The sequence below is a fragment of the Phaethon aethereus genome (genome assembly GCF_964289735.1).
Source record: "Phaethon aethereus genome assembly, chromosome: Z".
Lineage (NCBI taxonomy): Eukaryota > Metazoa > Chordata > Aves > Phaethontiformes > Phaethontidae > Phaethon > Phaethon aethereus.
This window is the reverse complement of record NC_138577.1, coordinates 78,419,023-78,435,444: the sequence shown is the minus strand read 5'-3', so window position 1 is coordinate 78,435,444 and position 16,422 is coordinate 78,419,023. Positions and strand designations below refer to the sequence as shown.

Genomic DNA, 16,422 nt, shown 5'->3' with positions numbered 1-16,422 from the left:
CGGCTCACAACTGTGCTTGTTTCTTTCTTCCCCATTTCTGGTCTTGGGCTAACAGCCATCAGTTATGTGTCAGTATTTACTAGTGCTCTACTACTGTAACTGTGAGCTCATTTTGGTGTCAAATCACATTCTTGTGTTCAGGTTCATGCATTTGTAAAAGGAAGGTACATCTATAAAGGGGAGAGGGGTGGGGCAGGTTGTGCACACTCTTAATCTGGAGGGTAACTAAGCAGGAATGCTACAGAAAGTAAAATTTATTTCTCTGTCTTCTTTCCCAGTGCTGACTGCAAGTCATGCTTTTCTGTTGTTACTGGGAAGAATGGAGCTTCTGATCAATGACTCTCAGGTTCTCACTCTAACATCTTTCACAGATCAGCTAACTGATGGTAATTACCAAATATTTGACCTCAAAAAATGCATGTGATTTCCACCTTGTGACCACCCTGCTTAACTTAACTATAGGTAAATCTTAGCATCTCAATTCATTAGAGATTGAACTATGGCAGTCAGGTGTGTGTTATGCTCAGATGCAATGGGATCAACAGTGTGAGAAAGAGAGATCTGACAGCATGTGTGCTCTCAGTATTTCTCACTCAGCTGAGCATTTCTGCCTGTGTGTGTACCCAAGAGAGGCCTTTTCCAGTTCTCTGAGGGTTCTGCATGACATGAATACACCACTTCCATAAGCAAACAGCAAAGTTTCACCTGTAAACATAACTGGTTCCTTCTATCTTCATCTCGGGGGCAGCAAAACTTTGGGACCCAAACCTCATGTATCAAAAGCATTCACCTCGCAGACAGCTGCTAGACATGTATTTCATAATTTACACTGGAGAGAGATGGTGGATACAGGCAGGTGGTGAGTCCCATGGCAAGTGGGAAGCGCAAGTTTCAGTGGTCTGCCTGCCTCCTACTGCTGGATCGTGGATTATCCAGCTTTAGAGCTACACCTGAACTGCCCATAAGCCAAAAAGCCTCAAAGGCTCTTGTTGGCTAGACTTGGTCCATCTTTCTCTGAATGACATGATGTTCTCTCATCTCTTTTACATTTTTGACTGTTTTACCAATAAATCTCAGGTAAAATTCATGCTGATGCCTACCATTAAGTCACTCCCCAATGATGTTAATGTCACATAATATACATTACAGAATCTTCTTCTTATGGCCACCAGAAACTGTGGTTACAACATGGACTTTATCACATGTACTTCTAATTTACATGAGTTCAGAAACAGGCCCAATGCAAAGTTTAGCGGCTCAGTTAGCCTTGCGTAACTATTCTTTACTGTTGAGTTGCTGGACAGCAGTATGCTTTGGCAGATGGTAAGCAGAATTGCCACATTCTGTTTAATCGTGGTTGGCAGTATAGTATGGTTTAATTAGCTGACTGTATGTAAGAAATGGGAGGGACTTCACTGTACACAACCACTTCCTCAGAGGACAGTAGGAATCTTTACGTTTGTATGTGTATGTTTGTATGGTGTGTGTGTAGCAGCATATATTTGATAATACTTTTGTAAATGAAAAATACAGAGGGTTTTTTTAAAGATGGAAAGGTATAGTAAAAATGTATCACAAAATAAAATACAAAACAAGGGAGCTGGTGGGAAAGGGAAGCAATGGATTTGATTTGCAATGCATTAGATTCCAAGCCCTGGTGCCTAGGCTGAAGAAAGATATCTGAATGTAGAACTGCTGCTCTGATGTTAAAAGGGGTAGAATCCAGCCTTCCGTTTCCTGTGTCAAAAAAACCCAAACACAATAAAATCAGTGCTGTATTGACCATACTAAACAAAATCAACAGTGAGGGACAAGAGGATGGTGTCTGAACGCGCGCCAGGGATTAGAGTGCCACAGCTCAAGATGGCATATTGAGAGGGGAAGAGGGTGGGCGTGGGGAATAGCAGTATCTGGCATTTAATATGTCATGACTTATCACACAGTGGTTTGGAGCTAATCTTGTCCTGGATGTTGATAAAAGCTATTGGCCCTTTCAGATTCCCCTTATAAATCGCACCTAGTTAACCTGCAACAGCAAATCTTTGCTGTCATGGCATTTACTCGTATTCCGCCTGTATTGTTTTTGAGTCTTCAGAACAGTGTTGTACCCCGTAAAGCCACCAGCAGCTGAACCCAAAGCTTAACAAAATACAAAATGGATCTCAGTGCTTGTTTCTGTTCCCTCTCCTCCACTCCCCTAGTTCTGTGTGGGAAACTCCTCTCAAACAGCTCTTGAAGGGATGAGTTGCTAGACCGCAAGCTAATGATCCGCCTTCTCTTAGACTTCACAATGCTGCACAGAGCTGTGGACTTGGACAAAAACAAAACCCAAGAAAAGTCCAGTTTGGTAACAGCCTGAAACTTTGCTTTGCCTCAGAGATAAACTCCGTATTTTTTGGCTGCTAAATCCACTGGATTTGAGCTTCTCTGCTTCATCTCCTAAATGGAAATACTATCAGACTTCAGATGTGTAGCTTGCAGTCTAAAGCTGGATGCTGTTTCTTGGCAGTACCTTTAAGTTGCTTCACTTAGGCATACATAATGACAGCTGAAAAATGAAAACTATTTGTTTTGGACAATGTAATTTCTGAAACAAGCATCTTTTCTGTAGCTTTTAAATAAACAGTATATCAGAGAGACAGGGGAGAATGTCTGTCACTACCTGTCCAGAAAGAAGAACACAAAAAATGTACAATGTCACAAGATTTGTCTGTATCCCAGAGAAAAATATTAACCTTCATCTATTATTTATTTAGCTCTCCAGGATAATGATCAATGTGTTCAGTAGGAGCCTGTGTGAGCTGAGGTATAAATATTTTTGCTAGCATGTGTTTCGTGGCTTTCATGAATATTCTATGCAGGGAACAGGAGAACTCATGCTGCATGTTTTGTTGTTATATCTGACTCCCCACCACAACAACATCATTAACATTCCACCAGTCTTTCCTCTTCAGGGTTGTAAACGGCTCTTAATGGCAGCATGAAATAGAACAGATTTCCCAAAGGAAAACTGAGCCCTGCTCAGACTGCCCTCGAAGGCAAACACCCAAACTTCACAAGTTAACTTTAAAAAACAAAGCTACAATTAAGCCTTGTAAATGCTGCTTCCCAGGGTGATTGGGCTCACTGCTTTGAAAACCTAGACCACTACTGGCCCCGTTAGACTTGAATCAACAAACCGAAACACAAGTACTGGTAAAACTCTCTAAAAGAGAGCACACGTGAACCAGATCTAAGCCCCGACCTTGGGGCTCTTGATGCAGGGACTGCACTGCCAGGTGATTTGAACTGGGGCTTGATTCAGATGCACCGTGTTATGCTCTTTACATGCTTACACCACTCAGCAGTAGGTGTAAGAAGAACTATTACTTATAACGTCCGCTGCATAACCCTAGTCTTGAACCTGGACCCAGATGAGGTATGTACAGTTCAAAATGAACACTTGTACGCAGCAGGCCACCCAAATTTCCTGAAGAACATTCTGTATTACCTCACAACAAACATCTCCATTTACACTGTTAAAAGTAAGCTAAACCTTGCAAGTTTGCCTGTCTCCTTACATGTAAATGTACCATTTTCTGAGTTTTCCAGAAGTTTGGCAATAATTTTGCAGTGTACTCTCTAAGGTCTTTCCAGATTGCCCATAAATCACGAGCCATCCAATGACCACTGATTTACAGGATCTAGGGATGTTAGACATTAAAATTAATTAGACATTAATAGACATTAAAAATGTGCAAATTTAATTGCACATTCTTCAGATTTAGAGTTCTGTAGGGTGTGATTCAGCCTAGGTATGGGACAGTGCTCAGCAACACTTACCTGGAGCAGTCATGTCCAGTCCATGATGAGGGACAATAGCACCGATTTGGTCGTATGCACTTCCCACCATTTAAGCAAGGCAACTGGCAAACAGCTGCATAGAAATACACACACACAGACTTGCATTAATGAGCGCACACACAACAAGCTGATTAAGGAACAGGGAACTGAAATCCAGCCTGCGTTATCTGTTAAGAACGGACTACTCTTAAAACTACATTAACATCAGCTGTGAGTCTCTTGTAAAAGATGGTTTGCTCTGGAAAGGGCAGAAGCACATCCCTGCTAAATGTGATTTGACCTTCTCTACTACTTTTGCTATCTGCTGCAGTGTATAAACTGCATGAAACAGCCAGTGTATTATTTTAAGTAGCCTTAAAAATTCTGTATTTTTTGCCTGAAGTTGAGGCAAAAAAAGGAATGTAAGTGGAAGCAGGAGGAAGAACTAGAAGACAAGAATCAGAGGATCAACTGGAGAAATAGGCCTTATTTCTAGGAAGACAATGTGGGTGTTTATTTGAAAGGAATGTGACAGCTAAACAGTAGCCAGGACAAGCAGACACCAGGCATGGTAAAAAAGTATAGAAAGGCAGCATAAAGACAGAAAGTTAGAGGTCAGAAAGCCATTTACAGATCAACAGCAGGCAAGGAGTAAGACTTCACACAGTGGCACTTGTATGGAGGCAAGGAAAGGAAGCAGATGACAGTAAGTTCCTGAAAGACACTGGATAGCCCTAAGAGGTGTGACTAGGTGGTACAGGGCATTTGAATTCAAGAACAAGCACTAGCCTGCCTGATAGAGTCATGTTGGGCCAGCTGTGAAACAGCTGCACCGGCTTTTGTGTGACAGCCTAACCCAAGGGTATCAAGTAACCAAAAGTCAAACCTTCAAGTCTTCCTATCAATTTTGAGACTTGAAGATAAAGCACCATACAATTTAGAGAACAGATTTAGACACTCACTTAATGAGGTCCTACAAACACAGACATTTATATCGCAGGAAAGCTGGAAGACGTGAAGTCCTTTAAGCAGATAATGCCGTATCTAGAGGACAGTCCTAAAGATAGTAATGAGGACAAAAGCTGGGTAACATTTCACAGAATCATAGAATGGTTTGGGTCGGAAGGGACCTTAAAGATCCTCTAGTTTGAAACCTGCTGCCATGGGCACGGACAACTTCTACTAGACCAGCTCAAAACCCCATCCAACCTGGCCTTGAACACTTCCAGGATGTGTTCCATCCACAACTTCTTTGGGCAACCTGTGCCACTGTTTCACCACCCTCATTGTGAAAAATTTCTTCCTTAGATCTAGTCTAAATCTACCCTCTTTCAGTTTAAAGCCATTATCCCTTTTCCTGTCACTACATGCCCTTGTAAAAAGTCCCCTACATCTTTCTTGTAGGCCCTCTTCAGGTACTGGCTGCTATGAGGTGTTCCTGGAGCCTTCCCTTCTCTAGGCTGAACAACCCCAACTCTCTCAGCCTGTCCTCACAGGAGGTGTTCCATCCCTCCAAGCAGTTTTGTGAACCTCCTCTGGACCTGCTCCAACAGATCCATGTCCTTTTTATGTTGGGGGCCCAGAGTTGGATGCCATACTCCAGGTGGGGTCTCACAGTAGAGGGGCAGAATCCCCTCCCTCCACCTGCTGACCACGCTGCTTTGGATGCAGCCCAGGATGTGGTTGGTCTTCTGGGCAGTGAGCGCACATTGCTGGCTCATGTCCAGCTTTTCATCCCCCAGTACACCCAAGTCCTTCTCAGCAGTGCTGCTCTCAATCATCCCTTCATCCCCCAGCCTGTACTGTTACTGGGGGTTGTCCTGATGCAGGTGCAGGACTCTGCACTTGGCCTTGTTGAACCTCATGATGTTCACATGGGCCCATCCCTCAAGCTTGTCCAGGTCCCTCTGGATGGCATCCCATCCCTCAGGTGTGTCAACCGCACCTCTCAGCTTGGTGTCATCTGCAAACCTGCTGAGGGTGCACTCAATCCCACCATCTGTGTCACTGATTAAGATATTAAACAGTACTGGTCCCAATACAGACCCATGCAGGACACCACGCTTCACCGATCTCCATCCTTGTTGAACCCCATAAGGTTCACACGGGCCCAACTCTTAAGCCTGTCAAGCTCCCTCTGAATGGCATCCCTTCCCTCCAGTGTGTCAACTGCACCACACAGCTTGGTGTCATCTGCCAGCTTGCTGAGGGTGCACTCAATCCCACTGCCCATGTTGTTGACAAAGACGCTAAACAGCACCAGCCCCAATACTGACCCTTGAGGAACGCCACCCATAACTGTTCTCCACTTGGACATCAAGCTGTTGACCACAATGTTTTGAGTGCAACCATCCAGCCAATTCCTTATCCACCGAGTGGTCCATCTGTCAAATCTATGTCTCTCCCATTGAGAGACAAGAACTTTTGCAAGGCATATGCATCAGGAAACACTAATTAAAATGGAATTACAGGAAAGGAAAATGAGAAATCAGAGGAATGTGAAAGGAGGTGGAAATAAACTACTCCAATTCCTCTGGGCCAAACATGAACAAACAATGGCAGGAGGTTATAGAGATGGACCATCCCTGTGCAATTATGTAAACCAAATTTGTCATGTTGAAAATGACTTCTGATTCTGGAATGAAGCATCGGAATGAAACATCTTCAGCTCTCATTTTACGTACATAATTATTCCTGTGAGACCAGCAGTTAATCCAAATATTTCTCATTTCACTTTGTTCTGTCATGGCAAAAGGTCAAGACCAGTAAGTAAAGTGAGAAGTGGTTTAATAGCGTCATAAGCAGTGGTTATGAGGTTTTATGAATGGGCTTTGGCACAGATGCATTTGCTCACTAGAATTTTTTCTTTAGCTACTGAAAAGGAAGTCAGATGGAAGAGGTTTGAATTGCTGGACCAAAAGTGAAAAAGCCATCAGTCCTCCTCAAACACCTACACTGTTATAGCTGCAAATTTTGTGAAATATGACAGGAAATGATGCATTATGTGCTAGGCAAGCATCAAGCATCCCTTCAAAAGACAGTAGTTCTGAGTATAAAAGTTCTGAGTTATAATTTTTTAAAATAGTTAACATATACTAGTGATTGAGATTTAATAATGATTGAAAGACATTTCAATGGCCACTCAATTACTATGAGTTTTACTGGCTATTTCCACAGGGACAAGCCTTTCAAAAACTGATATTCATTTAGTCTTGATGTGGAACCATGAATCCCAAGCTTGGTTTCAAATATTATCTGTAATTGCAAATTAGCCTCATCTGACACAAGCTGACTTGCCAGGACACAGGTCTGGAGCCTAGAATCACTCCTCTGACTACCCCTCACTATTTTGTTGTGCTACATGCCCTTCAGCCTTGGTTAGGTGGATGTAAAAGATCTAGTAAAATGCAGCACACATTACATTTATTCAGACAACTTAGATAATGTAAGGTACCCACGTACCATGTACATGGTACCTTACATGGGTACCATGTACCCATTGAACTCAACCACCCTTAACCAAATCCTTGCTTTGCTTTACCCTCTTGCCTAGCTCAGAACTTGGGCAGTATGCGGGAATTCCCCAAACCAGACAGCTATGTGGTGAAAAGCCTCTGTAGTACCTTGCAGCTTGTTTATGAGTTTAATGGTGACCTGCATGTGCTGAAGATGAAAATGAAATTCTAACTCTTCTTGGAATGGACAGTCTAGTTTTATTCTTCCCTTTGGAAATCCTCTCTCCTCTGCACTGCTTTTTGCAGAGAGCACTCTTGTGAATGCTGTCTGTCCTTTCTGGGAGCAAACTTTTCTAAGGATTTTAAAGACTCATAAGGGACTACTCTGAAAATAGTTCACAGCTGGGGACAGCAAATCCTCCAGGAATACTGTTGCAGGCCTGGGTTTTCCTGTGAAAAGCTTACTGTGCTAGCTATTGATAGCAGAGTCATAAGAGTGAGAAAAAAAAATGCAGGTGAAAGGAGTTTTACCCATATGGCAGCGCGATCCAGTCCATCCAGGGGGACAGTCACACTGGTAAGGGGCCACACAACGACCTCCATTGAGACACGGCAGAATGCATATTGCTAAGGACAGGAGGAAAGAACCAGTGAAAAGCATTATCTCCCACGAAAGCAAAGAATAAAGTGTACAAGAGAAGAACTTATGTTTAATTAGAAACTCTCTTACCCCTTGATGTATTTGCATGCACTATCAGAAGAGTTAAGTACCCACAAAGCATGAGCAGCAAATATGACTGGCACGGCAGCCAGAAATGAGAAGGAATGATGACAAACAAATGGACAGACTGGAGCAATTGCTAGAGTCCTTCAGATGTCTGTAAGCTCTGTGCTCACTGGAAATGAGCAGGACTGTTTGTTTTTTTTTTTCATGCGTAACATCCACAGACATTGCCCACTTCTGTGATGGTGGCTAACAAAATCAGTTCATGCTTTAATTACAAACACTTGGATTGTTTGTGGATTCCCCGAGGTCCCACAATGTAACATCCAAAACAAGTTAATCTATGCACTGCCCATAGAAAAGCACTTGGCCTGGGCCAGTGAAAACATGTCGAGGCAGGGGACACCACAAGCCACCCACAGAAAGACAGCTTTGATGCAAGGCATTTTGGGTGCGACAGGTTGACTGTGGCTGGAAGCTTTGGGGAAGAAACAAAGCAGATACCAAGCAGCTGATGGCCTTTGGACTGAGCACCAATCAAGCTGTACTGCTCCTGTGAGCAGATATGTGAAATTGTCCAATGTGCACACTGTTCATAACTTAGGTACCTTCACAAAACTACCATTTCCACTACCCTAACTGAATGAAGTACTTGTGTGAACATGCTCTAGTAAGAGCAAGAGTTGAGCTGGGTCTCAAATGTGGACCCTTGAGTGGCATTTACAGAGGAGTTTTATACTGGGAGGGTGGATGGGGGCTGCAGAGGACTGATGTAGAGGTTCTTCCTCTTCTGCTGCGCAGCAGAGGTCAAGCTGAGCAGGTGCAGTCAGCCTGGATAAGAAAAGAACAGTGAACTGCCATAGGACTAACCCATATCACCAAGAATTACTTATCTATATCATTAAACCAGCAGTGCTCTGCATGTTTTTTAGAGTGGTCAGGCCTCCTGCAGGAAGATGAATCTATCTTGTCATCTGTGAAATGTATTGTGAACTACAAGGTGACTGAATTCTGTCAGAGCTCTGTGGCCTCACCTGTGGCCTGATTCTGACAGATCAGTGCTCAATGCTAGCACTCAAAAACCCCTTTGACTTCCAGAACAGGCTCTCAACTCCAAACATGAAGCCTATCTTTTCTGTTCACCGGTGCACTGTGCTTGACAAGCAACGCTACAAAATTGAGGTGGCACTAACCAGTTGTGGGAATACTTTTTCCCTCTCCTCACTACCTATGCTAAAGTAAAGCAAAAGAAGAAAAATGGAGAGAGCTCTAGTGCCGGTATCTACATGAAGTGTCATCTGGCTAGTCAGTTGCCTCTTCATTTTCCTCCTACAGGAAAACAGGGTCTGAATTGGAAATGACAGATCAAAATGACTGGGGGCATAAAATCTGTCCTCTGGTTCTGAAGAATGCATTAAATATCATCATGAATGGTAAGGTAAGGAAATAAATTGTGGCATACCAAACACAGTTCTGCCAGACACAGGGCTCAGTCCTCTTCTGCTGAAACTGTGAAACACACAGGGCTGAGTCTGCATGTCTGGCTATAGTGGTACTGACAGACACGGGGACAGCAAAAGAGGGGCTGTGTGAATGCACCACGTAGCTGGAGTTTCCATAAATGCAGAATGATAAAACTTGTTGAATCTCTTCTCATTCTATCTACAGCTAATTTGTGCCATGTGGAACTGAGATTGCCACAGAGAAGACTTGAATCACAGAATCTTTAAGGTTGGAAAAGACCTTTAAGATCATCAAGTCCAACCACCAACCTGAAAGGTAGATTCAGAGGACCATTTTAAGATGTGATACATCTACCTAGCAAAATGCTTGAATCACATTCCTTTCCATGAACTACAGGAGGAGGTGCCACATCTTTTTGTAGGTCACCAGGTATACTCAGAGCCAGGGACAGTGACACCACCTTGGCTGCGGGTGTTCTTGGACATGCTAAAGCTTCACGTCAGGGCCATACTGAGTGCTAAATACAGTAAGGGTACTTTCCTTTTCTATCCACATAGACCGATACCTAACTGTCTGTACAGTAATAAGGCTTCTTGTGCAACAGCTATACGAGCATGAAAGGGTTAACCATCCAAAATTCCTTGTGCTAAGATCATCATGAAGAAAATGGGAAACATGGTACAAACTGGCATCCCTAATGTCACCCAGGAAATCTCTGACAGACCCAAGGGTCAGATTTGTCTCTTTTCAACCAGAACTGAACCAATTCTCTAACTATTCAGACATCCAGGCCAGCAAAAGCCAGCCCAGAATTTGTGGGGTGTGCTGGTTTTGACTGGGATAGAGTTAATTTTCTCCATAGTAGCTAGTATGGGGCTATGTTTTGGATTTGAGCTGGAAACAGTGTTGATAATACAGGGATGTTTTTGTTATTGCTGAGTGTTACACACAGAGTCAAGGCCTTTTCTGTCTCTCACCCCACCCCACCAGTGAGGAGGCTGGGCGTGCACAAAAAGTTCAGAGGGGACACAGCCAGGACAGCTGACCCCAACTGACCCAAGGGATATTCCATACCATATGATGCCAATGCTCAGCATATAAAGCTGGGGTGAAGAAGAAGAAGGAAGGGGTGGAGGGACGTTCAGAGTGATGGCATTTGCCTTCCCAAGTCACCGTTACGCGTGCTGGAGCCCAGCTTCCCTGGAGATGGCTGAACCCCTGCCTGCCCATGAGGAGTGGGGAATGAATTCCTTGTTTTGCTTTGCTTGTGTGCGCGGCTTTTGCTTTACTTGTTAAACTGTCTTTATCTCAACCATAAGTTTTCTCAGTTTTACTCTTCCAATTCTCTTCCCCACCCCACTGTGGGGGGGAGTAAGCCAGTGGCTGTGTGGAGCTTGGTTGCTGGCTGAGATTAAACCATGACGGGGGTACAGGTACACAGGTCAGGAAGGACAGCATGGAAAAGGTGACACAGTTATATTATTTGAACATGAATTGATCAGGTTCATAATCACAGTCTGATAAAAAAGGAAGCCAAGAAACAAATGCAGCCACCACTATAACATTTACATCTTTTCTGTTCTAATCCCAATTCTTTCCCCAAAACTATCATGTATTGCTATTAGAAACAGACTTTGGAGAACTGAAGCAAGCTGGTCTACAACCATAGCGAAAGAGCACCCACAAACAAAATCACATCAATTAAAAATGTGCTTGTTTTGGTTTGGAGATGTTAAGGGATGGTCATTTGTCTAGAAACAAGCAATAAGTTGGTCCTTTCTGTTCTCTCCAATTCGTCAAGCAGAATAAAGTAATGATTTTTATGTTTTGGGCTCTTATGCCTTTAATTTTCCTACCTGGTTCACTGCAGTAAATTCACTTGTCTTACCTACAACATCCTTAAAATTACACTTAGGGATGATATACGTACGCTCTTCGCAGAGACGACCCATCCAGCCATCCGGACATGAGCAGGCATTTGGTCGCTCACACACACCACCATTCTGACACGGGAACCGACAGACAGCTGAAAACAATACAATTTCATGGCAAACTCAAGGCAGTTAATCATAAGCTTAGTAGTTCAGCATCTTGCACAGATCTTTGCAGCTCTAAAGTTTAGAGCAGAAGAAACAAATGTAGTGAAGTTCAGAAATATAACTTGACTTTGATTTCAAGGGCTACATAATTTTCTGGCTCTGTGTGTCCAGCTAGGTACTGTGAGCACGAGTGTGGGGACCATTAAGACAATCAAAAGTTGTCCACAGCAAGAATGAAAACTTGTAAGTTTTAAGTATAATTGGGTAAATTATTTGGATGATGTTTCAAGGCTGATGCTATGCTTTATCTCCTTTTCCCCACTCATTTTGCAAAATGAAACAAAAAACCCCATCCCAAACAAAAACTGTTACTTTTTTTCCCCTCTTCTAAATCAACTCTGAAATAAAATGAAGTTTTCTTCTAGCTTTGGTATGAAGCACCAAGATAATGCCGTCTGGCATAATATAGGGTTTGTTGAAAGTAAGATTAAACACTGTGGTAGAACAAGCAATTTTCATTGCACTGTCATCCACTGTAATGAGAAGTGACCAACAAGGGTGCAGAATGAAGTGTCTACCTGTGGTACCCGAAGTGTGATTGTAAACCTCACTTAGCATTCATGCTGAGTGGTGCTCCTTGGCTCGCACAGGTCTGTTAACAAGTGCCTGATCATAAAACTGAGGAATTCGAAATGGACTCTATCACACTAGCCCAATATGTTGCCTAGACTGGACAGGCTTTGGACTTCATCATTGTTTCTATGACATTGCACTGTATCTTGGCTAATACATCCAGGGAATTCACAAAAGCTAAGTACAGACACATTAGACCTAAAGATCATTGGAGGAAGTTCAATCCTTGTCATGTTAGTGTATATACTATACAGAGAAGATCAAAAATTGTGGCTTCGAGACGATACTACAGAACAAATAAGTAATCAGACTAACTTCTAATTAGTGGTAGTTGTGAGCACAGAGTAACCTCAGGAAACTGAGTCTGAACTGTTAATTGCATCCTATCTTTAATTAGTTACTAGGTGAGCAAAATATGAGCTTAGGCTTTGGGTGTTTCAGATCTTGTTTAATGTTAGTATTAAATACAAACAGTGGTTTAGCACACTGAAACACTGTTCCAACCTGAGCTCCACACTGGAAAGAATGCAAATCTTCCCCTGATAGAACCAAACATGAGTCACTCTTGCTGCTAAGCCATGCCAAGCTGCAAGCTACAGCTCGGGAGTCTGCTGAAATGAGGCCAAAGCTTTTGGCAATTTCAAGAGCCTTCCCATCAAATGTCAGCTGGTAACAAGAATGGGAAGAGACCTTAGGCCCTGGCAGGTTCACAGAAGTTGCAATATTTAAACAGGTATTTTGAAGAATTTCTGTTGTAAAGATATCTATGACTATGCAGACAGCTCATTTTTGGATGTTGACTAAAGCACAATAGTGTGCCAACCAGATTTCCTTTGTGCAATGAAAAATTACGAAAGCTGAATCAAAAACCATTTAAAGCTTTCTGTGATCCACACCTCTTAAACAATATCCCATGAATGTATAACGGGATGGGAGGGGAAAGGTTTGTGTATAAATGATATCCCATGTTAAATTCGAAGCCCATGAGAAACAGTCTCTGAAATGTATTTTCTCTCCCTCTCAACGGAGAAGATGCAGGTATTTCACGCGTTACAGAATCCACTTTGGCAACTCCATCCCGCTCAGCGATCCAGGATCTGAGGGAAAGATAGGCTTTTCCTGGATTTCTGCCCGGGCCCTGGTTGTGAAACTGAATGAGCAAGGCAGTATCAACCCTAGGTGTGCACTTGTTATACATCAATTTAGGCAGGCAGAGACTCCGTGTCTGTAGCTGTGGGGATTATTCTTCCCTTGACAGACAAGACTAGAGAAAGGCTTGGGGCGGGAAGTTAAGCTGGGATCTCATTCTCTTTTTTTGTTGTTGTAAAAGCCAGCAGGGCAAACGCAGTCCTGATGTGCTGAGGAGAGAATGGGAACCATTAGCTGTGACTTCAGTTAGTGGTAACAGATCTCACATCCATGGTATCAATCTTAATCTTTGAGATTCCCTTGTAAATCCATGCCTAAGAGTTATCTCCACAGGACAAAAAAGCGTTACACTGCTGCAAGACAAACAGGGGTAAGAAGGCTAAAAAATAATTTCTGATAACTGTTCTCGGTTTTGCCAAAAAGCTTTCCTGTGGTTGCAACTGAGTAATTTCCTCCATGCCTCAGCTGCCCTCTCATGATACTTGTTTGCTGCTGGGGCATGAACTCTTTGGTCGGCAGCTCCAACCAAGCAATATGTGGGCAGGTGGCAAATAGACAACACAGATTTTAGAGCACTTCAGAGAGAAAAATTTGGAGTCAGAGAAGCTGTGTGCTCTGTGCACCCTGCCAAGTCCTGCAGGTGTTTACGATTGGCAGATCCAGGCTAATACTTCTCACCCCTGAAACTCAGATCAGAATCTGGCCTGCAACCTCTAACCAGCAGTGATTCAGGCAAGTGCAGCTGTGGTGAGAGCTCTCCCAAAGAAACTAACGAAGTCTGCTTTTTAATTATTATATTTACATTAACTAACCTGTTCAACTGGGCCAGAACATTTCAAGCAGGCTTAGGACACATTAGTAATCAATTCACAGAGCCAAAAACAAGAAATGCAGCATGAGTCATTACAAAGAGTGCTTTCATGTTGCTTCTGATGTAGACCACAAAGGCTTGGGTCCTGTAGGCCTTTTGTTAGGCAAATCCCTCAAATGAATTATAAAGTAGTTTTGAAAGATTATTTTGACATGTGTCATGAAAACACAGGTCGATCCTTTCAGAAACATCTTTGGTCCTTTTTAGTTCCCCTTGTAGGAGAAAACGGGGGGGAAATTGTTATTCCTCTCCCTTAACACACCAAAAGGCAAGTTGTTCTGCTTTGTTTTCCTGCTCTACACTCTGATCATCTGTCCACCTCATCACTTCTTTTTTTGAAATAATTTTCCCTAACACTCCTCTGAACAGTCCCAGTAGACCGCATGGTGTTACAAACAGGACACATATTTGACAGTGCTTTGCAGATCAGCTTTTCCAGGTTGCTAATAACCAGTGGCAAGAACCTCTTTCAGCAGAAAACTACAGCCCTTGGCATAAAGTAGGGTTCTGTGTAACTAATAAATATTAAATAAGAATAGAAAGTAAAGCTGGCAATATTAAAGGGGCAGCTGAAGAATCTGAAGTGTAACAATCTGAAGAGATAATACAAAAATAATTTTGCTAATGAATTCTACCTTAGGTGGAGTAGCTATTATTGCAGAGATTCCTTGAATTCTATAGCCACCACAGTTTATAAAGAAATGACAAGATACTTGGAAAACTTTTCAGAAAGTGCTCGGTACTTTGGGAGTGTAAATTTCTAACAGGACTTTTGGATACCTCTTGACAGCTGATGTAACTCAGACGTTTTTACTGTAAATCTTCTCTACTTGGCTACTCCATAGGTGATTCTTCATGGCAATGGCAAGCCATGATCACATAACCAGGAAATACCTGTTTTTCAGGAAAGCTTCTCTATTCCTGTTCAGGAGTTCAGGAGTTCCAAACCCACTTCTTTGGCTCTGAGTGTCCTCAAAATGATCTAGTGGTCTGTGCTTTTTAGGCAAGGCAATTATAACTGTCAGATACAGAACTTTAACAGAGTGCCTGCTTTCATAGAGTAGGGCAACTCAGCTTGTCTAGGTCTTAACATTCATATTTTGCTGTCAGAATTAATATAAAAAACTGTTGAGGGGACTCTGATTAGTTAGGGTTAGCACAGTAGAAAATCCTCCATCTCCAAAGAGCTTCTGACCACAACAGAATATTGCCAAGGAGGGAGGAAGTATTGTTGCTTCTATTTTCGACAGGGGAGGCTGAGACTTGCAGGAGGAGAGGCAGACCTGACAACTTTGACGATGGCTCTAATGTTCCCAGATGAGCGTTCTGGCACCTCTCCTCTTCTGCGGGAGTTCTCGAGCTTAGGGAATGGGGCTGCTTATGATTGGCCACTGATGTGCCCTAAGGTTTTTTGCTTTTAATACTCACATTTCTAAACAAAATACCTAAAGCTCAGTTTATAGTATGGTTGCTGTTACACTGTCTGAGATAAGACTTTGGGGTGCTCACTGCTCTATAGCTACCTGGCAGCAGAAGGCTAGTCGAGCTTCTCATATGGAAATGGCAGATGGCAAGGTCTCTTCCATCAAAGACCTGTGACCGTGGAATTCTTTTGCTACACCACATTCTTGGTTTTAAGTTAGCGTTTGAAGATGCTTATATCTGGTTTTAACTGTTTAGTTTATCATCTCTTCCATGTTTTGTGTTGGTTTACCCCATTTTCTGTTTAAAACTTTTCATTTATTTGAATCTTCTGTGTGGAAGAGTTAATTCTGTCATTTAAACAAGTGAATTTTTTAGCTCAACAAACCAAAAAGTGACATTTTCCTGCTGGTATGCCAAGGGTAGAAAGGCTAGACTTTGTCTTTAGTATTTTGTTAAAAACATTAATTTTCTGCAGTACTTAGTGTTATTTAGTGAGCTGTACCAACCCATTTTATTGCAAAACAATTTTTAGCAGCTGCCAATCTAAACACAGTGAGAGACTAAGCACCCATTGGATCTCTTACTTTTGTTTTCTGCAGTGCTTGATCTTTGACGCTGAAAAACTGACGGGCAGTGCTTATCTGAAACAGCTCAGCATTTCAGAAAGATGACTGGTTCTGCCACTTTCTCACAAAAGATGCAAGGAGAGGATCTTAGGTGTGGGATAAAACATTGTAACAAAAGAAACTCTAAGACAGCAAGGACTAAAGAGAAAAATTGTGGAAACCTTCTCTTTCACTTGGAAATAAAGCAACACCCGGCACTTTAAATGCCCTGGGT

General features: G+C 42.6%; 1 protein-coding gene across 1 annotated transcript in view; it reads right to left on the bottom strand.

Moving 5' to 3' along the window:
• Positions 1-1,706: 1,706 nt before the first annotated feature.
• SVEP1 (sushi, von Willebrand factor type A, EGF and pentraxin domain containing 1) overlaps positions 1,707-16,422 on the bottom strand; it is a gene marked incomplete at both ends in the record, with an annotated part of 137,495 nt that continues 122,779 nt past the window's right edge. Inside the window, 4 exons of the mRNA XM_082012906.1 lie at positions 1,707-1,737; positions 3,823-3,916; positions 7,809-7,904; positions 11,396-11,491. Of these exons, the coding sequence (XP_081869032.1) occupies positions 1,707-1,737; positions 3,823-3,916; positions 7,809-7,904; positions 11,396-11,491 (317 nt within the window). The remainder of the gene's footprint in view (positions 1,738-3,822; positions 3,917-7,808; positions 7,905-11,395; positions 11,492-16,422) is intronic.